Source organism: Nestor notabilis, unplaced genomic scaffold (assembly GCF_000696875.1).
Source record: "Nestor notabilis isolate BGI_N333 unplaced genomic scaffold, ASM69687v1 scaffold1939, whole genome shotgun sequence".
Classification (NCBI taxonomy): domain Eukaryota; kingdom Metazoa; phylum Chordata; class Aves; order Psittaciformes; family Psittacidae; genus Nestor; species Nestor notabilis.
Window position 1 is genome coordinate 33,742 of NW_009942135.1, and position 25,747 is coordinate 59,488.

The window sequence follows — 25,747 nt, forward strand, 5'->3', positions numbered from 1 at the left end:
CTGGAGATATCTATTTCTAATCAACTTAATGGGCCTGAATAACCACCTTCTAAGTTACTGCAGAAGTAGCAGAAGGAGGAAAACTGAAGTTTGGTAAAGAGAGGGTAGTAGATACAAGTCAGGGCAGGAAAGTAGCTAGAATGAAACTATGACAGTTGTACCATCATTTTCATATTCAGTACTGTTGTGACATTCTCTTTACCAGGGATTCTATCCTTCTGTATTTGGGACTGCCATCCCTGATCATGTTTTATAAGGGAGCATTCTCCTTCCTCTTTTAGCTTTGTATTGGCAGGCTGAAAAACTTTTCACCTCCAGTTCCATATGTACTGGAACTTATATTGTATGGCTGAGCTCTTGCCTGTATCATACCTGTCAAAAATCAGTGAGTGTCAGTGTAAGAGGAAATAAAAAGGGCACTGGTATCTTTAAGAAGCAATCTCTGCCATCAGAGGTTGGCACTGGAGTCAGGCAGATGGCATTCATTTATCATACATACCCTTCTGGCTATGTCAAAAGAGAACATAAACAACTACAGTTAAAGAAAAGCAACCGCAAATGCCTTTCAATTTTATTCTTACTGGGAGGGTAGTGGCATCCGGACATGACACATCATCCAATGAAAACTGACAGGGACTTAGTCAAGGCTCCTAGCTCACCTAGCATTTATGGTACTAAGTCTTGCAGTAATCCTGGTTTGGCTGTAGCGTTTTGTTCAGCCTGTAGACATGGCATTCCCAATTCCAGATAGTTTTGCTGGGTCAAGACTGAAGTAATCAGCACTAACAGAAAGGGAAAGTAATCAGATGTGAAACACAGAGACTATATAATGAGCAATGTGTCAGGCTGGTACTGTGCAATATTCATACAGACCAGCCAGAAATGGGTACTACAAATGGAGCTGGAAAATGGTAATAGTTAAAGCATGATCAAGTACTTTCAACGAATGTCCCAGAAAAGAGAAAGTCTGTTCAGGAATAAATGTAACAGCTTCAAAAAAACACCAAAATAAAATGCATCTAGTGATCTTTAAATCAACTTTTCCATTGGATAAATATATTTGAAATAGTTGTACAGTTCACAGTGGCATAAAGTTCTCTGATTGCTTGAGTGCTTGAAAATATCTCATCAGTAAAAAAATACCAGAGCTGGGGGAGGAAAACCCTCTCTCTGAATTCTGTACATGGGCAAATGCACAGGTTTTGGCAGGCATCAGGTCATTGGATCCATGGGAAACCAGCAGCATCGCAGGACTGCAGATCACAAGTCAGGGGATGGAGGATAAGAAGAATAGTAAGGCCCATTTTCCTGCAATGAGAACAAAAGCAGCAGTTGAGCAAAAGTCTTCTCCAGTACACCTTGGTACAATAGATGGTGAGACAGAGGCAGAAATAAAGAGGTACTCCTGACTTCGTCTTCCACAAGTATAGTGACTGCTGCAATTCACCCCAGAGAGAGGACTGTGCTGGTGCTGAGGAAAAAATAGGCCTTGGGTTTGCCTCTGTTTAAAGCAAAAAGTGCAAGTTAAAGTTTTGCCATTAAACCAAAGCTGTGATGCAAGGAAGCCATGAATGCTAGCATAGCCAGTCACTCAAGAAAAAAATTGCTTATGCAGACACACAGCTCTGGCTACCTCTTTGTAGTTACAGCACATCTTCTTCAGAATCATCTGGCCTATGAAAGCCATATTAATTTCACCATTTGGTTAGGGACCTGGGATGGAGAAGGGAAGAGTGCTTGTTGATAATGTAGAAGAGGGAAGGTAAAACACAGATAGTATTTATTTTTCTTTTCAGCCAGAGTAAGGCATATAACAAGTATACAACACAAATTTTATCTTGCCCACAGGCTCTTAGTGTGTTACTTTACAGTTCTTGACTGAATGAAAGTAGCCTGTCCTTATGCACATACGAGACTGCTCTATTGGAAAAAAGTCTGCTTCTTAGCCAAGCCCTCTACTTGGACCGTTGTAGAAAAGAAATAAAGAAACAAAATAGTTACTCACAGAAGAACAACCTGAGTCTCCAGGAACCCTCCCTTTCTTCTCCCCATTCTTAAGATGTGGAATTCATGCCCTTTAAAGCTCTGGCAGAGCAAAATGGGAGAAGCACAGGAGAGCACAAGAAGCACTACACTTAGGAGCAAAGACTCATGCTTGTCACATGCAATCACTTACCCTGGCATCATACTCGAGGACGAAGGGAGGGAGATCTATCTGTTCTGGGGGTATGGCTGTGAATAACTGCTGAAGGCTTTCCACATAGTGGATTTTGTCCTTTAGACCTGAGACTGTAAAGGTTGTGAAAAACCATGCTGAGACCTGAAAATAAGACCCAACAAAACCAAATTAAGATGGTGCTGTTTCAAAACCTTTAAATTCAACGTAATACTCCATTGTCAGAGGCATGAAAAACTAATATCATGACAATAACAAAACAAGGTCAGGAAGCACACACCAGTGACAGCTAGTAAGCACTGCAGAGCTAATGTTTTCTGACTCCATGCTCCCCTCCCCAGCTGACAGTTTAAAGTCCCTTTCTACTGTACAAAAGTGACATCTATGCTGCTGCTTGGTTTCAAAAAAAATAATATAGTGGAATGTTTTCACTTCCAGTTTAGCCAGCTCAGAATATGACCTATCTGACAGCAGCGTTTTCAACCTTTTGCCTTCAGATTTCATAGAAAAGGCAATTCAAGGGAGAGAAAACCAGAGATTTTTAGCTGTTCAAATGTCCTCTTGAAATCTTTCTGTTTTGGGCTGGCTGAGTGAGTGTATCCTTCTGTTTTACCACATTTCTTCTCAAAGGCTTATCAACTTATTCTACAACATTTTCCTTTTAAGTATTCACACTTTTGTCTCTTTTGGATGTAAATGGGACAAGGAATTTTTGTTTTACAAGGGCCAGTAAGACACCATTGATACTTCTACTAGTTATTAAATATTCCTGGTTCAGATTGACTGCACAAGTTAAGCATTATATTACTTTTTTTTTATTTCTTATCTAGTCTTTTCCTGGTAGGCTGAAGGAAAACAAAAAACACTGTTCTACAGGTCACAAATGCTCCTATTAGCATCTACTCATAAGGTCCATCTGCTGACCCTGCTTGAGGCGGGAGCTGGACCAGATGGCCTCTAGAAGTCCCTTCCAAACAACCACTGAATGGTCAAGCTTAGTAGTTGTACTTTGACTGCAGTATTAAGTTAACAAAAAAAAAGAAGCAACACCACAAGAGAAGCCTTGAAGAAAAGTGGGATTTTCAAGTAAGCTAAAACATTAGGTCAATAAAAATGATCTGCCTGAACACTGTGTTTAAAGAAAAGGTTGATGTCTAAAACCTGGACTGGAATAACTATGCTGCCTCCTCAAAACAGGGTATTTTCATGAGAAAGGAACAACAATAAGGAGAAAAGAAGGTAAAGAATAGGACAGAACATTTAGGATCTCCAATACACCTTGTTCATTATTTTAAGGGCAGAATTAGATTTATATTAGCAGAAAGCAGGGAGACATATTATTAATGGCATCCACATATATAAGAAGACCTCTTATGAGTGACACTGGGCAACAATTTAATACTGTGAAAAATACAGTAGAGTGAAAAATACTCTCTCAATCAAAGTAGCATGCACTCCAAGGTGTATCACGAACGACAATCACTAAACATCGCTGTGGATTTTTGATGTATAAAATCCTAATAGGGAATACCGTTGTAGCCATCATTAAAACTGTTAGCAGGAAAAGCGATTCTCCCCCCCCAGTATATGAGCCACTGGGGTTTGACACATCTTACCCAGTAACACAAAGGGAGGGAATTATCTAGAGAATTTTGCTATTTTCTCCATTCTCAATAATCACAGGTTATGGAAACAGTAATATGAGAGCAGCTATTTCCTTACTCGTAAGAGGACACAGAACTTGGAATTAAACCAAATCCCTGTTAATGCACTGAAAGAAGAGTAAGTTATAGCAGAGCAGTCAAAGTTAAAAATCTAAGCATCTGCTGAATTTTTCCCATATTTTTCTTGTCCTGCAGTTGTGAATCTGAATAAAAGGTTATCAGAGTCACTCTGCCAAGCTGGAAAACCACAGGGTTCAAGCAGCAGACGTCTTTCCCTCAAAAAACCCCATCACGACACAGATAAACTGCACCACCAATCTCTTAAGAGTCATACCCCAAAGAGTAGCTTAATAAAATCTGGGAAATTTTATTACAATTGGAAGGATCCTGTGTAAAAAAAGCCACAATTGATTTGTGACAACCTTTATATTGGTATCAAATCTGCAGAAACTGCTTTTATGACTGTTACAGGAAAACAACACAATGATTATTCTTGATAAATACAAAGATTATGAATATGGAATTTGAGTATTCAGGTATGTTTCAGTTTTGAAACATTCTTGATTCGCAGCTAAGTTACTAAGTTTATGAAAACAATTTCTCTGGGTGATATTGTTTCAGATCCAGCAACTGATGCTTCCACTCAGAATGCAGGCTCTGAAAAGCTTTGTTTGGAGAGCTCTTAGAAGAGGGCGACTGAGAGGATTCACATAAAAATGTCCCCAAAAGCTCTTTATTTATGTATCAGCAGCTACAGAAACAACAAGCAGAAGTACATTGACATGAAGAGCATGAAGGAACCTGTGATAGCACTTCAAGGGTATCTTAATCTAAGGCCTGGTGGTGAAGTGTTAAGAGTTGCTGTCAGCCTAAAAACCTGCTGTTGCCTATGCTGTGATTTCATTACTAGATTACATTTCAGCAGCACAAGAGAATCAAGCTCTTCAAAGATCACAGGTACAATCACATCAAAGCATGGGAATGCAGGAACAGTGTACAAAAATGGATTGTGCAGTGACACACTCTGCTTCAGCTACTCAGTGTTTCAGGGTAACGGCTAAACCCCCCCTCCCTGTGTACCAAGACCAATGAATTTGAGACAGGGAATTATCCTCTGAATACACACAATAAAACAGTTTCATATCCAAAAGCCAAAGAATCATGGTTGGAACCAGAAAGTACATCGAGAATTATGCTTGTTTTCTAGGAACATGAGTTTCCAAGAGACATGATTAAAAGCCTCTTGATCCCTTTTAGCTGAGAAATAAGCAAAGTGACTCAAAGAGATGGCAGCCATCCACTGTGTGAGGACTCAATACTGCTGTAAAATAGACAGTTTTTATCAGATATTTAAGAATATCTGATATACATGAGATATATACACAAGGGTGATGTGTTATCAAGCTGCATGAATGCACAAGCCTTCCTAATCATAGAATGGTTTCATTTGGAAAGGACTTTAAGATCATCCAGTCCCTGTCATGGGCAGGGATGCCTCACACTAGACCATGTCACTCAAGGCTCTGTCCAACCTGGCCTTAAACACTGCCAGGGATGGAGCATTTACCACTTCTCTGGGCACCCTGTGCCAGTGCCTCATCACCCTCACAGTAAAGAACTTCTTCCTATATCTAACCTGAACTTCGCCTGTTTAAGTTTAAACCCATCAACCCTTGTCCTATCACTACAGCCCCTGATGAAGAGTCCCCCTCCAGCATCCTCCTGAATTAGAGACATGGGGTATTTTCCCAGAGAATGCTCCAAATAGGAAGATGAATGTGCCAAACGTTTGTTGTTTTTTGGGTTTTTTTGGTGGTTTTGTTTTGTTTTTTATTTGAGGATATTTGAGGCTTCTGAACTAGCAATATTCCATGGGGACAACAGCCCTGCAATAGTCAAAAAAGAAGGGGAGAGAAAAATCACCTTAGCAGCCACCTTCTTCACCAAGACTTTCTGCTCCATATTGCCTATCATGTTTCATAAAGCTGACAGTCTCCACAACAGCCAGCAACAATCCCACTTGCCCTTCAGCTAGAGAAAAGGCTTGGCAGAAAAACATGGACACACATGTTCTTTTGCCTCCAGCTGTGCTGCTAGAAGAGGATAGAAACAAAATCCATTTCCAGCTAGTTGAGAAATGCATTTCTCACCCTCCCTGCTTCCCACCAACTATCTGCTTGCCCCACAGACCTGTCAAGCCCCACTGCAGTTCCCAAAGGGACAAGAACATGGCAACGGACTAGTGAACGTAAGTTCTCATCCTCCAACAACAACAGAAAACATCACCAAACCCCCCACAAAACAAAACACATTTCTCATCAAATAAAAACGTATGGTAAGAGAAGAGAGGGATAAAGTGCTGCTGAGAATCTGAAACGCTTGGACTTCCTAGCTTCAGCTTTTCCACTCAACTCCATGACCTTAGTAATGTTCTATGACAGCTCCTACATTTTAAGCAGCATCAGAGCTGGTATATCTAATTCTAGTACTAAGACCTCAGATCTGTACCCTGTGGGAATAATTAATAGAAACTGGAAGGTATGCTGTTGGGAAGCCTCAGCCTCATCTACATGAAAACAAGGAAGCTCTAAGTCTCATAGTGTTCCAGTTGTGCACAAGCAAAGAAAGGACTCTCTAGAAATGAGGAAAGAAATTCTTGCTGAACATGTGCAAACAGATGGTTTTTTTCCTAGGCGTGTAATTTTCTCAAATTTGATCAACGTCAGCAAAAAGCAGAACAAACACTGAGGTTCAGCTGATCTGAACGCGGAAGATCACATCTCTAACTGCATTAATAGGATGAAGAAGAGTTTTAGCAAGGGCTGCTGCTGATACTTAGTGCATCTGAAGTATTCCTACTGTTGCAATATGAGTAGCATGTATAAAGTACAGAAGGATGCGAGCTCCATCTTCTGCTGTCCCACACAGATTGTTGACAAGGGTAGTACTTTACTGCTTGAGGAGTTCAGTTTTTCATCTCCTTAAAGCTTAACAGGATTGTTCTACACCTATCACAAAGGCATTCTTCCCATCTTTCTTTGCTACTCTGCACTCTAATCCTGATTAATCTCATTGCTGGTTGACACATTGCCCTCTGCTCTTAGCAGGGCAGCTCTTAAGTGATATGCAGCACACATGCAATACCCCTTATGGAGAAAGAAAAGATGAAACGTCCAGGAAGTGAACTCCGCAAAACAGAATTCCCAGAGGTTTTGGCCTAAAAAAGGACAAAAAGTTTCTCTTTGAAAGAAACAAGATCCAAAGCTTCCACCTCTTTCTGTTAAGAACACACACAAAACAAAGGCAGGGCAGAGACAGCTGCGCCACACTGTGGTTTACTAAGATTGGAAGCCTACAGCTAGATCAAAGATGGGGACGAATTTGAAGGTATGACTGTGGATCCAGAAGATTTTGGAAGTCTTCTATATACCCTCCATGTTCCTCATACTAAGGGTTTACATACTACTCCACCAACACCCAAAATATACTTTTCTTTTGTACTGTTTACCTCACCTTTGAACGAAATGTTGGGTGGACAAAATACAATGCCTTCAAGTTCCTCTTGTACCTAGTTTAGAGAAAGAAAAGCATCTTTAAAAGTGACTTCTAATTAGAAGCACACTTACACAGCCCAACTGGCAAAACATAGATTGTTTTGCTTATAAGGGCAGATACTGGAAAAGTAAATGTAAAGAAAGAAACAAAGCAAAAAGCAGAATGATTATTTTTTCAGATCAACATCATAGCATGCAGTCTTTTATGTGCACAGTGAAAGTTATGGGCAAATGATGATTGCCAATGTTACCCAAGCCTCTTCCCTCACAACTAGCAACACACTTAAAGCCAGGCTCCAAAAGCTCCACCTCTGCATAGACACACAAACAATACACCCAGTATGCCTCTTTAAAACCTCCAAAAGGGAGACTGCAGAAGACAGAACTTCCTGGTTTAACAGATTTATGTTTTGAGAAGGAAAGAAAACTTGTCTTCCTTTCTCTTACTTTTGTTACTTATTTAGGTCTTTGTCCCAGCAAAACTCTCTCAGAAATAAATGGGAAACCAGATACAAACATTCGCACAGCACAGCGGAAGACCAGAAAGGGTTCTTTTCCTACGGACACTCACTTGGCATCAACAACATCATAGAGTTTCTTCAAGAAATTAGAGTCTAGTTGATTGTAATCATTTGTCAGTGTGTGGAAGTACACCAGGACATATTCCTTCACTGCAATATGATCCATGACGTGGATGAAATACAGAAGAGCCTGAGACAGAAAGAAAAGAATTTTTTATTTGCAAAGAACTCTTTCACAGTTACATTAAATCTCAATATGCTTTCTTTAATTCATTCACAAAACAGGAATCATGAGGCTGGGTGACATTATGCTTCAGCTACAAAAGCGAGGGAATATGCCAAGTCTTTAACTTGACTGTAATAACTTAGATGTCTCTTGTCTACCTCACCTCACAGATGAAGATGAATTGCTGTTTCCATGAAAAACTAATCTGACATTCTTCATGTCTGAGCAGTTATAAAAGCAGCACAAGCATTTTCTTGAGACAAAAAAAGGAGTCTATGGTAGCCCTGTTTTTCTAAAAATAGTCCAGTTCCTCCTTGAAAGAGGCCACCCCACCACACACAAAGCTTTATAAGGGAATACATTTTCATCTGCCTATAAGATTAGTTTCTATTTAGTCTTTAAAGTCTTCTACAGATGAAGTTTCTAGTATTAACACTGAATTACTCTTATAATCAGACTCTTAAATCCTGAACATTCATATTCAACCTACAGAACTGTAGTTTCCCAAAGTCTTACCTTCTCCATGTCTATCAATGTTACTGGGATATTCCTTCCAACCACCACCATCACTGTGCGGCCACAGTTATCAACACCTACAAAAGAAAGAAAAATATGTCCCAAAACCTGGCATGGCTGAGAGAAGTTTAGAAGTTGGTCCCTTTCAAAGCAGTGAGAACCACTCCCAGCTCTGATTTTTTGCAATGTATCTGTTTTCCATCTTAACAACAGAGGAAATATGCTTAGAGTTACTGTTCTTACTATACCAGTAGCTATTCCGACCCAAAAAGAGTGCATCACATCTGGGAAACTTAAGGACTGATATTCTATGTTGCTTGTGTATCCCATATTTACCTAAATCTCAAGTATTAACAACTAACATGTTTTTTATTAAAGAAATCATCAAAACCAAAACAGCAACCAACCAACCACCCCCTCAACAACAAAATACAAATACCCTGCCCTTCACTTGCAGTTCTACCACCAAAGCAAACTTCTTCCAAGAAGCCAAGCTCTGAAATCTAACACACAGATTCCCAGAGCACACCTTATGAACCTCCTGCAGCCCACAGAGCCTTGTCTAAGGCATACAGAAGGATTTAAAATTGCAGCTACTGAGTAGAAGGTATTACACAGCCTTGATACTTGCACAAAGATCAAGCACCTAGATTTTCAGGAGGCTGAAGGGATCAGCCAAAGTGCTGACTTTCTTTGCAGAAGCACAGCTATGCTTTCAAGAGCCTGACTACAGGCCTGTTTCTTCCTGTCATGGTGCAAAATGCAACAATAAGCTGCTGGGACTACAGCAAGTTTTTATGTTTGAGTATGCTGCTACCTAAAGAGTAAAAGCAACCTGAAGAGTACAGGTTCCCCATCTCTGCTTCCCAGGCTGCAAGGACCTCACAGCTATTTTCTTCCATTGAACTCTCCACCGGATTGCTGGATCTCTCCCTAATTTCCCCATCTACTGAACTCAAGATTGCAAGATGTGCTGCCCATGGTACTCGTCCATTAGTACTAGGAAACACATACAGAGGAGAACAACACATACCTAACTTGAGGGAAATAAAGCAAGCCGTTTTGTTCTGGAAGCTCTCTTAAAAGTTGCTTTGTTAATTGCTTATTCACTACACTGATCATCTGAAAGCAAAATTCATTTCTTTGTAGTGAAAGGGTGGAAATAGTTCTTTTGGTCTGAATTATCTCATACAGAGCACCTTATGTGTTGTCTTAATCTAACAGTACTGATTTATATCTCAAGCTACAGATAATTCAGGATATGCATATATCTTCAGATTGTTAGAGCAGAGCAGTTTGGGAGTTTAACCACAAACTGACTTTCAAAGCCAATCAAGAAAGAATTCCTGCTTTACTGCAGAGATGGTGCCTAGCTCTTGGCCAGGTTTCCAGTTTAATAACATGACTTATTACATACTCATGTCCAAAGCAAATATTAGATTTTTACTTTAAGATAACGCACATCAGTTACCGGTACCCTGAACTTACCTGTCTGGTACAAGGCTTTAAGAGAAGCAATATCAGAGAGGTCTTCAGCTCTTGCCTGACACAGCCAGCGATTATAACTAGGAAGTTAAAAACACCTGGTCAGATCTAATCCCTCTTTGGATTAGCATTATAAGCCTGAAGAGGTTTCAGGATTTTAGTCTTAGTTACATACCTAGTGATTTTCACTAGGGCATGAATATGCACCAACTAGTAACTATAGTGGCATGGCATTTGGACTGAAAAGATCTGAGTTTTTTCTTCCATTCAAATATGTCAGTGTTTAAAAAAAATAGGAAAAATTAATCTTTAAAGAGTCTAGAAGTCAAATACAAGTATGAAGCAACCACTGTCACATACGGACTTTCCACCTCGCCACCCTTTGAATGGTGAACGACTTAGTGCCTCATCTGACAAAACAAGCCAAGCACTATGCCTCAACGGGACTCCAGCATGGAACTGGCTTCTGAGAAAGTGATCATGCACGTTAGGATTAGCTGGAGTGGGGGGAATAGAAGCCTCAGAATTTATTTATCTTTTTGTTTTGAAAGATTGACGAAAAATGTTTTGCTATCTGCCCAGGGCCTCAGGAGCAAGTGGGCAGCATTGAAAGCAGGTGACCCCACTAGAAAAAGCAGTAACAGAACAGTGACATCTTGTGGCAAAGAAATAAGGCAGCTGGTCGGACGCACTGGGTACGCCCGGGGATTCATCATTAGTTTCCATTTTCCTTCTACTGCTCCTTTCCTTCTCCCTTCAGGCCAAAGAGGCTACCACAGCGATCCAGGATGACACCAGGCTTTATCTGTATTTCCGTGCTAGAATATTAGGCTTTACAGATAACAAAATCATCATAAAGGTTGGTTCTCTGAACAGGTAACTAGCATACAACATTCACACGGACAAGGAAATTCTCACTTCCTCTGGTGCTGTTTTTGCAGTGCTGCCTCTGACAACTGTCCCTGAAGGATGAGGCGTCTCTGTTTATCAACATCTCCCTCCATACGGGCAAAAGCATGGGAACCAATGAAAGACAAATCTGCCTCCAGACCCTCTTCATCTGAAGCATCTGCAGTAGAAACAAAGGCAGTGTAAAATGTTCAAGCTGTGTACAAGACAGCAATGCTGCTGCTGAAATGCTGTATACCTCAGTGAGCCAACCTAGTCCTCATGCTACAAGCCATAAAACCCCCCGATGTACCATGATGTAGGCCTGGTATCACACCACTACCGTTGACAGATTATAGCATGTGACTGATAACTACAGACTCTCTGAACATGTTGGTTTGCCTGGAAACTAACTGGGCAAGTCTTAAGTCATCAGCCTGTAACAAAGAGATAATGGTAAACTCTCTTGAAAAACAACACCTGGAGGGAGTGACTTGGGCTTTACAGTTATCTCACTTGTCACAGCAGGAAAAATAAGTGTGCAAAGGGACAGATGCTGCATTCAGCTTAGAAGCTGTACTTTAGAAAGGGCTCACTTTTTGTACCATTGACACTGCTGTAGAGCTGGCAGTGAACTGCATTTAGATATTTTTATAGTATTGTTTACAACATGATTGTGTGATGAAATACAAGAGTACAGGCTCACTTGCCGGTTACAATACCAGAATGCTCCACTGAACTTGATGCTATCAAGGAATATTGGCTAAGGTTTCCAGTGCTACCTCCAGGCAATCGGGATGGGAACCAAGTTCCCCACTTTTAGTGTGACATGCTATATTAGCAATGGGACAAAAGTGCAGGATTCTGCTATACCATTCACTCCTACAGATGCAAAATCAGTAATTTCACAAATAATTAGCTAGTGGTTGAATGCCTAAGTGTGATCAGCCACAGCTGCAAATACCATTCTAAACAGCATTTTGGATGGGGGTGTGTGTGTTATTGGAGTCCGATGAGCACGAGTAGCTACATCAGGTATCAAACCGAACAGGAAAATTGTCTGATCCTCATTGCATATTCAGCCTTATCCCAACCAGCCATGCAAAAGTAGAAAACCTTTGAAAGCCATTCCAAGTTATTTGCTGCTGAAGGTTTCAGACTTCTGAAGAAGTGAAGAACTCTGACAGCACTGCTTAATAAATAAGGCAGAGTGTGCCAACTATGCCCATTTATATTGTTTTCCCAGACATATCTCATCTCCTCAACCCTGATGTCTAGGCAACCTCTTTACAAACAGACTTCTTTGGCAATCTCTTTGCAGGCTTCTTTCACTGAGTTTTGACAGCCATTTCTCAAAAACTGATCTTTGGGTTGATCTAGTTCTAGCTTTTAGGGAGCTTCTGCTAGTTTTCATTGAGCATCTACTAGTTTGATGCACATGAATATGATGCATATTCAACAGAATCTTAGCATTTGAGACAACATTTGCTAATATATAAGCAACACTTCGCTAATATAAAAGCTAGACCATTAATAGTAACACCTTTATAAGCTAGGGGCTGAACAAGATTCTGCAAAAAAATCCTGCAAAAGTCCTAATCATCTTGGAGAAAATTTGCAAAGGGAATGAAAAATTAACTGTCCAGACACTCCCCAAGAAAGCTCGAATACATCCTATAACCACATCACTCTACACACCAAGGCAGAAAGCAGAAGTTACTGCTGTGAAACACATGAAACCAACGAGACAGCTTGACAACTGTCTTCATTACAGCCTGTCTTAGGTGAGGTGAGTTGAAGTAGGAAAACATCTCTCTGCTTCCTATGTGCCTTTCCCAGTTTTTCATTGATTTTCACACAGAGATACTTATTCCAATGTTCAGTTAAGAACTCACCATCCGGAACACCTGGCTTTTCAGTAATCCTGATCTGCCGCTCTGGTACTACAGGCTCCCCTTCTGCATTGCCAATATCTGCAGGGAGGTAAGGCAAGGATTGTATCTCTTCTTCCAATGATCTTGGAAAATACAGAGGCAGCAACTTCTGGTAAGTGGCCTACAAATAAGAAAAATGCGTGAAGGGTCCATCACGCATCCTTGCTCTTCAGTTAAGTAACAACTGCTGAGGGGTCTTCTCAGCAGTCTGCTGGCAAAGTACCTCTTCCCTCAATGGCTTATCTTGGGTTGTTACCTGACAATAAAGGCAGATAACTTTGCCAAAGGTTAACTTTTTTCTTTGGCTGCAGTAGCAAATGACCTTGAGAGGACACTACTTTAACCTGCATGAACTCAGATAGATTGCAGATACTTTAGCTTTGTAACGAAGTTGCAACATGAATGCCTGACACACTTCAGTGAAGGCTGCTTATATTAAAGTGCACCACTACAGAGATTACGTTTAGTGATCTGGTGGGGAAAAAGAAAAAGCCACCACCCACCAAATGAAACTCTCCCCACATGGAGGAAAATAGTGGAAAGCTCTACTAAGAATGTAGTAATTTGTGTGTTCTCTCCAACTGATTAGCAGTTTTAGAACCCCCAACAAATCAGTTATTTTCCTCATTCAGATGCCATAGGACCTAAGCAATAGTGTGGGTATCCTGCTCAGGAACTGCCATTAGCAAGTCCAAGATACAAGAAAAGTCAATATTCAAACTGCTGGCATTTGTCTGAACACAGATCATTCAATGTCCAGCTTGTTATTTCAACAAGCCAGCAAGATATTTGTAGGTGATCTGTGGGCATGCCAAACTGGCCCTTTACAAGCACAAGGGAAGCAGCATTGTGTAAGGAGGAAGTCTTGTATGAGGAATTTCCTTTCTGGCTGGCTGATGCCATCCAGCACAACTGCATTGCTATAACCTCTAGTATTGGTTCCTGTTCATGGCTTAGGAACATGAAAGCCAGAAGTGGAAAGATTTTGAACGTGACCATAGTGACTGCTGAAAGAGCATAAGCAGTACTGGGAAAGATGCTATGCTAGCAGGAGGCAGAAGGACTCTGTGGGATCAAAAGCCTATGTAATCTGAAGGAGAAATCCAAATCCAGCTCTACAATGCAGGAGTTAATACTGCTGCAGAGAAGATCAAACATGCCCATGAATTTTGGTGGAACGAACATCGAGGAGATACCTCTTCAAGCTCAGAGACCGCAAACACCACCTTCTCCAGAGTCTCTCCATGAATTTCCAGGAACCTTCTAACTGTGCCTGCAAGGAAGAAGATTAAATGTAGTTAACAAAACAGGAGAAATTTACACACATGACTACAAGCAAGGAAGTCAGAGTGCAGAACAGAGACACATTGCTCTCATACAAAACAGCTCCAGAGGCTGTATGCAAGTGTGGATTAAGTAGTAGTTTAACACACAAATGGGCTGTTTGTCATATTGGAAGTTCCATCTCTACTCTCTCCTACTCCTCACTTTAGTGATGGGTACAAAAAGAGAAGTCGTCTCCCTGATTTTAGCTTACTAGGTATTCCATAGTTTGTGGAATGTGATTCCATGGCTCTGCAAAATCAAGCCAAGTCCATCCTTTACAGAGTCCTGTGCAAATTGCCAAACCCAGACATTCCTAGAACAAGTCCTCGTGCCCTAAGTTACCAGGAAAGCAAGATTATAAGCAAGCTACAGGAGAAGCTGGTACAAGTCGTTCAGCAACACAAAATCTCAGGGTCAGCTATGCCCAAGAGGCATCTAAAAATTATATTTGTAAATCACGAGAGAGTTGAGAGAGTCTATTACTTTTCTGGAACTCTGTCAAAGCTTTGGCATAAACCAGCGATGCAGTCAAGTTCCTAACCATTTGCAGCTGAGGGGAAAAAAGGTTTTGTAACCAAGCTCCCAGTCAGGCATATCCTTGTACAGATGAGGTCCTTGAGCTGCAATAATCTTGACACATCAGGATTTTCAAGTGCTTTCCTGTCAGACTGCCAAGGGAGAAAAGTGTCTAAACAAATAGGTTGGTCTGGCAGTAATTTATCAAGTACTATATAGCCCTACAGAGACACCAAAAGAGAGCAATAAAGAAGCCTACTCTACAGAGAATACATTAGTGTGAGTTCTTCAAGAAACAGCAGCAGAAGAAAAAAAAAGGAGAGAAGAAAAAAAAAAAAAAAAAAAAAGAAGCAGCCATTTCCAAATACTTCCTGTGCAGAAATTTATGTGTAATCGGGTTGACCTGCAACATTACTTTACAGAACAAACGTAGCTGTGCAGTTCCAGAGCAAACAGTGTTCTGAACCTATGTGAGCAGATGTTTTCAGATGTCTCACTCAATAGGCAGATAGCAGAGAAAACAACAGGCTGTTTCTCCAGTATCAGCACCTCTGTCAAACAGAGGGTAGGAAAGATTTCTCCAGTCAGCTTGCAGAGCAAGAGGAAAACCCACTCCTTCCATGTGCAACAACTTCCCTATTGTGCAGGTGTACCATGCAGGAAGGTCCAGGGACTGGGTGGTGGTGGTGGAAAGTAGACAGGAGCAGGCCAACAGAAAAAGTCAAAAGATAAAAGGGGAAAGTAAGAATGAGGCAAATATATAATTTCTTCTCTTTCCTATAACTATTTCCAGCCTAGGAAATTTTCTGACTTGTTTTTAGCAGCCTTCATTTTTTTATTTAATATAGTTTCCTCTTGAAAGCAAATCTGAGAACCTTTAACTTATAAAATGCTTTTTGGTAAGAAGTTCCATAAAACAAATACTGCAAGCATAAGAACAACTTCCCCTTGTTTGTTCTGAACCTGATTCATGCTAGCATTGTTTGAACATTCTTATTTTGGGAGACAGCTGATTCCTATTCACCATTTCCATGACACTCATGAGTTCATAGACATCTATTACACTCCCTTCATGTTCAGTGTATTCCAGCCTGAAAAAGAATTCAGCTTACTTAGCTATTTCTTACCTTTCCCTATTCCTGTTGACCTCCTCAACTTCTACTTCTGCTATATTCTTTCTGAATATGCAGCTTTAAAAGGAGAACAAAACACAGATTTATAGCCTAACATTCTTAATTTTGCTGTATCTAACTCAGCTTGCTGTTTTGAACTCCAGTGAGCTGTTGCGTTCATGGAACTATTATAATCTCAAGATTCTGCTCTGTAGGGTTAGCTCATCATTTTGCATGTGAAGGCATCTTTTCCAGGTTATTAATTAATATATTGAAAACTATGAGTGCACAGATTCCCATGGATATTTACTGATGACATCTCTGAGAAAGGATTATTTGTTTTTATCCTCCATTTCCTGATCAACCTTGGAAGGCCTTTTCTTTCATACAGCCTCTAACAAACTCTAGCCCCCTAAAAACAGGGTTTCCCCATATCAACAGCAACCTGTCAGAGGGAAGTGATATGCTGAATACTGCCATCCAGTTTGCACTGCTTTCCAACAAACTTACGCAGAGCTATGTGGGTTGCATCCTCCAAGGGGTAGCATCTTTTCAGAGAGTTAATGACACAGAATCCTATGGAGCACATTGCCTGTTCCCTGAAATCCAGAAAAAAAAACAACAAACAAATGAATAGAAAGGCACATGAGAAAACATGTCCTGTGGTACAGTAGCTAACACCAGCTCTTTTTATCCTCTGTTGCCTCTTTGCAGCAGTAGTAATCCTCTTTCAGGTTTTTGCAGGATTTTTCCCTGGCAAGATGCTTACATCTTTAAGTAGAGGAGGAGGGAAGCATTAATGATTCCACACTGTTTCCTCTTGTGTTTGTATTCAGATTTCTCCTTCTACCTCAGCTACATTGTTCCTGCAGTTTTCCATAACCTGAATGGAAGTTCTTCCCTCAAGCTCCCTGCAATCCTTTCCAAAACACTTTCCTTCCTGCATAGAAGTGGCAGTGAGGAAGAGGAGGGGAAAAGGTGCTCTTTATTGCAAACATTCTCGCATTCTTCCACCTGACCTACCACTTGTTTTGTTAAATGTCTGGACACAGTCCAAGGGGGCTTACTCAATATAAGGTGTGATTAGACAATCATTGGCATGGAGGGAACACATACTTTAAGATCAGTAAGATGCTTCCACCAGAAGAATAAATCAGAGGCGTTACTAACACTCATCAGAGGAGTTTGAGCAAGCTCAGAGTTGGTGAACAATTTCACAAGCAACAGAATTTACTCTAGAGAATAGATCAACCAAAAGAATTCAGTAAGCAGAACTATTAGAAACTTTAGATCATTTTTAACATGTTTCAGTCCAGGCCTGACTTTGCTTGTTACTTCTGAGGCAGAACAGAACTGGCACATAGTAGAAACCTTAGCTGTAATCTTGATTATGAAATTATTACTACTGTACTGTAACACATGGGGTAGATTTGAAAGAACTGGTCTTCCCAACCTTAAGAAATTAAGTATGTTTTCTGACACTGCTCTTGTTCAGGTATTTTTTGTAACTGCTACCATTACAGCAACTGTCACAGGAAAAGACCACAATACAGGAAAGAGCACAGATAAACAGAAAGAAAAAGACCCGTTAGCTAAGAGGAAGTACAAAATACCACAGATGAAAGAGGAAAAACTAAAATCCTCAGGAACCATGGATTTAGAAAGAAACTTGCACCCCGACTCAGTTTTAGATGGCTGTTGAACAGAGGCAGAAAGGCCAAATATATGAACTGATACAGCAGTCAGACCTGCCTGTGGGTATGTCCATGGGGTGCAGAGACATATGAAGGTGCTGCTTGAGAAAGCTCATTTAAAGTTTTTCACAGCATGAAACCCAAAGCACTTACCAGTACTGCCTCTCCACAGAGTAACTGACTGCTACACAGCTCTAGCTACACTGTTTCAGGACCTGAACCAGCTCAGACCTCTCTGCACATTTTAACAAATGGCATGAAGTATACCATTAAGCCACTAAAGTTCACGTCCTTAACCAAATCCAGTATATATGAGAAGACATTCACAGACATTTAGCCTCTGTGCAGACCTGAGGAACTAGAATAGATGTGCAAACCCTCCTGGAAGTTGTTGTGTGCTTACTTGGCAAGCTGCAGGACATTCCGGTAGCAGCTGTATAGGGAGCTCTCGGCTGCTGTGCGATACCGGCTTTTGTATTTGGGTCCCACTGTGTGAATGATAAAACGTGCAGCCAAATTAAAGCCTTTGGTGAGTTTAGCCTCGCCTGTCCTGCACCCTGAAACAAATAAACACAAGGATAAATGCCAACATCATGATAAGAAAGCTAGAAGCATTCAAGCCTTTGACTTCCTCCAGAGTTGGATGACAACACTTCTCATATTGAAGTCAGTGTTTTAGACATCAAATATTAAGGACAGCATTCTGTCTTGTATCAGCTGCTTAGTATCACCTAGTCAGGTTGAGGTGGTGAGAGCTGTGCTCATTCCTCTCAATTTTAAAACTGTGCATATACGGACAAACCAGAAATTGCTAGAAATGCTGTCTTCATTGCAGTACTTACTATGCTACCTACAGAGCCAAAGGGAGAGATGATTCAACAATGTGCAGAGAACTGGTGCACAAATATGCTATACAACCAGCCATAAGCCCTTGGTTTGGGGAGACTGCTTTTTGGATAAAAGGACTAAAAGTCTCCTCAATCAAACCCATCAGCTGTTTGCAAAGCTACTAATACACTAATAGATGAAGCACTTGTTCCACCTACACTCCCAGAACAAGGTAGCTTGCTTTGTTTTGCAAGTTTCTTCATGTCCACAAGGCAGAAGAATGATTTGCATGGAGATCATACTTTCTTGACAGACTAGTCTCCAGGCAAGGAAGTTCAAGCAACACATTTAATTGTTCCCTTTGCAGCACCCTCCAGTTACATACTCCAGGATCATTTACTGCATGTGGTTTTGACTGCTCTTTGGCTATCCCCTGAAAGTTATTCACACTTAACTCCTGTTATTTTTCACAAGGGAAATCTGTTTGTCAGAACCCTTGATGACATCCATAGGCCTCTCTACTCCCTTCAGTGTGTCAATACATTTCTGATAATGAAAAATCCAGGAACAGCTACTGTGTTTGAAGTCTGTTTTTAATTTGGCACCTGGCAAGAAAAGCCTACTAACTCTCTCCTTCTTCACCCAAATCTAGTCCACTTCAGTTCTGGACAGCTGAAGAAGTACTTCTAGTCTCTCCCTACCTTCAAAGACAAGTATTTTCTACCATCTGCCTTCTGCTTGTACAGCTGCACTTCAGTTTCTGATACGAAAACTAATATTTTCACTGGATTAGCTTTTAACCTGATCTTATAGGTTAATGTGCTAGTGTCCATGAAAAGGAATGACATGTGAACAAGTGGCTGTTACCACCTTTCTGGCAGCGGCACTGCAGTAGCTTGGCTTAAATCAATCATGAAGCTGCCCACTGAACAGGAGTGTTCACCTCCCTCACTCCACTCTGTTCCTCGTGGTACTCAGGGAGGCTATCAGTGTGCATATGAAAGTGTATTTTATGGCAAGAGACATTCCAGGTTGAAAATCTCTTACTCAAAAATTTAAGCATGACTTCTTAATGGCAATAACATGCTGCTTTTAACCCAACATCTTGTAAACTTTTTGATCCAATAAATCATGTTGTTGGCTGCTATACACCTCCACCTTCTGGGTTAATCAGAAGGAATATAACAGCATACTAAAACTAAGAATACTCTTCCGCACATCCTCCAAGATACATCAGCTCAAGGGAGCAACTAAATAAGTAAAAGTAAAAGTAAAAGCTAAAAGTAGAATCTAAAGCTTAAATACTTAATACATCATCTGCAGTCCATCCAAGTCACATAACTTGAAAGAGCAAGCAAAGGCCCGCTGGAAAAACTGACTTGTGAAAAAGAATGAAGCAAGTCTGACTGAGGTAGAGTTGTGAATTCAGTAGGGAAACTAATAAATTCAGACAACCAGATGTACCACCAGTATTCTCTAATTAGACTTACATACACTTGGTATATCCCAATGCCTTCTGCCTGGACATCTCTACAAAATTTGTAAAACTAAAATGAGCAGTAAGTATTATTTCTCTTTTAAGATACAGGGTGAGGTGAGCTAGTAGGACAAGCTGCACAGGTCAAGGTCAGTGGCAAAACTGGCAACAAAGTCAAGATCTTTTTTATCTGATGAGATTTCAAACATTAGAATGGCTTCTCTCCAAGTTTAAAATGGAAAGTCTGAAACTCCTACATAAAGTGTGCAATGGAAAAAAGTCTCACTAGAGTTGGAAGACTACTGTGCATTGCTGTAACAGAAGGTCTTTATTTGACCGCAAGAAGTATGTGTTGATGGGCAAGCATATATCAATAGCACTTCATTTGCAAGCCTGGCCCCTTGGCTGGAGTATTTCTGCGTTAATCAAAACTACATACTGTTCCCAGGAATGCACAGGTTAGCTGAGCCTTAAAGAAAGCACAGGCCTTTGAAAGGTCAGCACATCACACACTTGATACCATGATTTTTCTTGGAGTCTATGAAACATGAATATATATCAAGCAGTAGCAATAAAGCAGGAGAGCGCTAGCTGAAAATCACCATTGCACCCATTTCACTGGGTGTACCCACTTTTAGCTTTAGAGTAAAGACCATACATTTCCACTTCTTCAACAAAAACATTCTCCTATGAAAAAAAGTTCATGGTTAAATGGGAAATAGTGCAAAAAGGAGGTAGAGGTGACAAAAGAATCAAACTAATTTCTTAACTAAGTTGCCTTCCACTTCCACTACCGTGACAAACACATTTAGGGTATACAAAAGCCAAAGCTGTAACCCAGCCTGTCTCTCCTCCCTCACTCAACACGCCAGTGGAGTGTCACAGAACTGATTTCCAAAAAATCTTGTCACAGGATTAAAATGAAGTTGTCATGTATAGGGAGTCATGAACCTGCAGAATGCATTACAGAGAGAAGAGTTCAGTGCCTTCACAAGGGTGAAGGATGCAAAGATACATATAACTCAGCATGGTAAAAATTTAGGAAGCTAAGCCAACTTTCACAAATAACTGCATTCGGAGTTGACAGATCTCAACTTTTAAGGATGCTTTGAAATGCTGTCCCGCTCTTTCTACCTCACGGAGCACACAAGAGACCCAAGTTTATTTTAGAAGAGTTCTGGCATACATAGCAGGGTCCTAACTATTCTATAACACCTGCTGTATTTTAACAGTTGTTTCCACCCAAAGGACAAACTGACTTTTCCCTCCCCTATGAAATGGTTACTTTTTCTTCTTGTTTTACTTCCAGGTTAGTCACAAAAAGCAAGCTAAATCAGCAAAACACAATTTTTATAAAAACCAGAGAATGTCTATTCAATTGTAGTTTAACCTACTGAGAGTTTGTATTAGAAATATTATTGCTTTTCTATCAGTTTTGTTACTACATGGTAAGGTTAGGGCTGTTACCCAAAAAAGTGAGTACTATTCAGGCATCAGTTGGGTCTCAAAATTCAGCTCAGTACCTGAGCTGATAACTAATAACTACTTCTAACTAATTCTAGTTACAAGAAACCTGAGTTTCTGTCTGCAAGCCAAATTAGACTTCTGTATGACCTTGGATAACTCTAAACATTTTGTTCCTCACACACAAATAAAGAAACTCTTTATCTACAGGCACTGGGGATAAAACTGAGTATTTGTAAATCTCAGTATCAGCCATAAACTCTGTTAATAAAGAAACCAGGTCAAACAAACCTCATCCATTTCCAGAATTGCCTTCCATTAGGGATGGTCTTGTAACTTTCTAATAAAGTAGTTTGTTGTGCAGAAGATGCAAATAAACTGAACATTTTAAGTAGTCACTAAGACTTTATTTAGACATGCAGTGTTTTATCAATTCATCTATTGTTATAGTTTCCTGAGAGACTGTGTGTGTACATTAATATCCTGAAAGAGGACACACAGTGTATTAATAGAACCTACTTAATTTCTTCAGTGGTGAACTTCAGTTCCTGTCTTCCACAGTGTATACACACTGAACAGGATAAGAGCAAAAGAATGTACAAGACTGGTGCCTTGAGCGAAAGCTTTGATAAGCTACCTACTCAAAGTGGCTTCAGATGAAAGTGGGAATAACTGTAGCACAAAGTAATGGCCAAGTAACTTGAATATCTGTCACACACTTTCAAGGATCTGCAACCTGAATAGCAAAAAGAGAAGAGACTAGACTGGAATGTGTTTCCTCCATTTACTTCACATTAATACCAGATACTGGGTGGGAGGGAGGGAGGAAAAAGCACTATAACTTGATTTCAGTTTATGCCCAAATCCTGATGCTTTGTACTACGCAAGGACAATGGATTCAATACAATACAAAGGTCTTCACTTACCTTTGAGCTTCTGGAGTTCATCCCTTAGGTCAGGCCCAGCATGCATGAATATACTTTCAGATACTGGATTTTTATCAGTGAGAGATTCATTACTAGTATTTACTATGGCTGTGCAGTTCAACAATGCTACATCGCCTTTCCTGAGGAAATAAGGGAACAGTTTATTGCAGGCTAAATGTAAGATTAAGCAGGATATACTTAAATAAGTGCTGACAAGCAAGGGTATGCCAAGTTAAAGGAAAAGCATTAACAATACTCCAGTGCCTACAGAGTGCAGAAGACCCCAACATGCTCACCAGGCAGAATCATCCTTTGCCTCTAACTAATGAATACTGCATGAAACCAGCCATTTCCCTAAAACCTCACAGAATCAATAGGAACTTATTTATGTATGTAGAAAAAACCAGAGTTTTTGCGGTATGTAAGGCAGTTTAGTTAGCAGAATATGCAAAGCAGCATGTTAAACTGATGGAGTGTAATATGTTCCAAAAAAACCCAAGTATTCACACTTGGAGAGGACAGTCCTTGTGATATGTAGCTTTCAAAACATCAACAATTTTTTCCATGTACTTTCTTCAGTTTGCATACACACTATGGAGGGCACCAGAGCTCCTGGTTCTTCCTCAGACCACTGAGGATCTAGAGTGACACTGCAGCTAGGCAAGTTTTCACTGCTTTTGTTCCAAAATTGTGACCTTGCAATTTGATTATGTTCATTCTGCTGTTCAAGGATCAGACATGCAGAAGATAAACAAAGCAGAGATGCGTAAGAGACAATGGAGTAGCAGAACTCTGACCTGCTTTCTGTCACAGCAGCAGCCGTGAGGGATTTTTGGATCAAAGAGCACAGGAAGGGAAATAAAGATTCCCATGCACAGGGAGAGATTCAAATAACTAATGAAACTGCACACATTTATTACACTTAAGGGCAAGTCATAAGAGATATTTAACCTTTTATTTCTCTCTTTACTTAATCAGGTCCAGGAAATCCATGAGCAATCCCATTTCTTGGCATGTATTAACCAGAAATGGGTTCAGGCTGATTCCTGAATCTGTCCCCCTGAGAAATCCTTCTCTCTTCACACTGATTAACAGAAAGTTGCTCATCTACAGAGCAGGTTCAAGTACCTGAGTTACAGGAAAGAAAAACTGATGGAGTAAGTTCACCTCTGCACACTGTACTTTATCAATAGATTTTGGCAGAAAAACATGGAAACAGAACACACAATAGGGGGGGAGGTGGTGAAGTGTAAAGCAAGCCACAAGAACCACATGTAAGAAAGGGACTGATCTAACCCGGAAAAACCGAAAGCAGAATAAAGCCAAAAAAGCTATCAGACAGCAAGAATATTTTTAAAAAGGTTAAAAAAATGGTATCAAAATGCACAATTATGTTTTGAGATTAATCCTACAGTATGTCAGCAGTAAGTATAGTTCCTGTCTGCTGCATCAAGGAATGCCTATGAACATGCAATTTATAACCCATCATGGAGCAAAATCTCAGACTTGTAGATTTACAGTGAACAAAAAGATTATTTTCTTCCCAAATCTGTAATGCTTGATTCAAGAAAAGAAGGTTTAAAGGCCTTATTCTATACCAGTGATTGTTAAACAGATCCTGCAATAACGGAGAAATGATGGCAAACACACCAGAGTCACATGGAACTTACCATAAAATTATTTTCTCATTGATGTCTTTCCTGCATGGAAAAGGTGACCTAATATCAACTTGAGCTTTTTCAACAGGATTTTGGTAAGAGTCCAGCTGCTTAGCCTCATAGGCATCAGTCCAGCCTGGCAGACTGTCAACATCCACAAACTGGGAAGGAGCACCCAAGGGATCCATGGAAGGGAAACAGTAACTCCTTTCCTCTGCTAACTTTTCACACTCCAATTCTCACTGGAGTCTTCCAGGTGCTTTAAAGGAAGAAAATCAAACCAGGTCACCAAACTGTTCACTAAACGTAATTTCTGTGGAGCCAGACCTTTCCCAAGGCTGCAGTGCAATTACAGCTACCAGAATACAAAAACAGTTTTCCCACCCAACTGCTCCCTCTCTGGTTTGTTATCTGTTCTCAAAAAGGCAATGCAAATACTTGCAGTAAGACAAACCTTTTCCAATAGTGCAAGATGAAAACACATTCTCTAATCAATTGGTCCAACTGGCTTGTGATCTTGCGTTTTGAAAACACATATTCAAGCGCAGAAAGGATCTCAGTCTTTCTGAGAGTTATTATTTCTTTATATAAAGAAAAAAGCAAATCTGTAGCAGGGTTATGTATAATCCATCCCTTCAGATTTCAGTCTAGCCCTGGGTCATACTTAAAAAACAAAACAAAAGAAACCAACCAACAAAACTCAAAAGAAAATACACAACCTCCCAGACCACCACAACCACAAAAACCCCTAAACACGAAGAACCCCCTTACAAACAAAGCAATGAAAACCTCCTCCTTTCCATCCCCAAAATCATACAACTCTCCCTGTTCAGTGAGTTCTGAAGCACTGCAAATAAGGCTTACAGTTGCACAGGTTTTACAGGCACGCTCTTAGGGACAAAACCCCTTCATCCAAATAGGTTTTGCAAGAAAGAGAGCAAAGCTGTAGATGTGAATGCTGGCCCAATGAACTTGCAGGCTCAGTGGTGCAATCTGACTTTTTTAAAATCTGAGATAATACTGGTCGCTGGATTAAGATCCAAACTCACCAAAGCATACTTTTCAATTGCCAGCACATAACACCGAGGCTACTACATTTTCACTGTAACTACTAAACTATACTAGTGAATTAAGCCAGCACAAACATACTTGCATAAGTAACTTCAGTTTGCCACATACACGCCTGCTACTTAACCATTTCACAGGTTCATAATTGACAGCATCTACAAGGGATAATTGTGAAATATGAATTATGAAGTATATTCACTAGCTAGGGAAAAACACCCTGAACAACCAAACATCCAAACCCAAACAGAGCTATAATAAAGGCTGCCTCGAAGACAAAGATATCCGTAAGTTCAACGCCAGGACGTACAGGGCTTGTAGAAACCTGCTCTAGTGGAAGGTGTCCCTGCCTGTGCCAGGGGGTTGGGCCTGGATGAGCTTTAAGGTCCCTTCAAACCAAACCATTCCATGATTCTATAAAGAGCATCTAAATAAAATTTTTGCCACGAAGAGCAGGGAGAAAGGCAATGAGCAAGAATGTAAGAGCAGTTGGAATGGCTCCAACTGAAAGCTCATCTGTAACAGTGTCTTCCCTCTGATGACCAGGTGAAAATAGGGGCCCAAGTACGAGATAAGAGGCAGGCACAAGAAGAGGGGCGCACATCTGTCCCTTTTGGATGTTCCCCTACACGCGTCGCCCGGGGCCTCCTGCGGCGGAGCCGGCCCCTGTGGGGATGACAGGCTCGGAACGCGGAACGAAGCGCTGCGAGCGGCATC

General features: G+C 40.6%; 1 protein-coding gene across 2 annotated transcripts; it reads right to left on the bottom strand.

The window, feature by feature from the left end:
• Window positions 1-559: 559 nt before the first annotated feature.
• On the bottom strand, window positions 560-24,225 carry GDAP2 (ganglioside induced differentiation associated protein 2). Of its 2 annotated transcripts, XM_010021236.1 has the most exons (14): window positions 23,978-24,225; window positions 22,308-22,447; window positions 18,016-18,169; window positions 16,429-16,517; window positions 14,161-14,237; window positions 12,926-13,085; window positions 11,536-11,541; window positions 11,061-11,211; window positions 10,146-10,222; window positions 8,658-8,734; window positions 7,966-8,105; window positions 7,354-7,408; window positions 2,177-2,320; window positions 560-1,308 (listed from the first exon to the last, which is right to left on the bottom strand). In XM_010021236.1, the coding sequence occupies exons 1-14, from the start codon at window positions 24,151-24,153 to the stop codon at window positions 1,261-1,263; spliced, it is 1,494 nt and encodes a 497-aa protein (XP_010019538.1). In that variant the 5' UTR covers window positions 24,154-24,225; the 3' UTR covers window positions 560-1,260. The 2 variants fall into 2 exon arrangements, with proteins under 2 accessions (XP_010019538.1, XP_010019539.1); XM_010021237.1 differs by lacking the exon at window positions 11,536-11,541.
• Window positions 24,226-25,747: the final 1,522 nt, after the last annotated feature.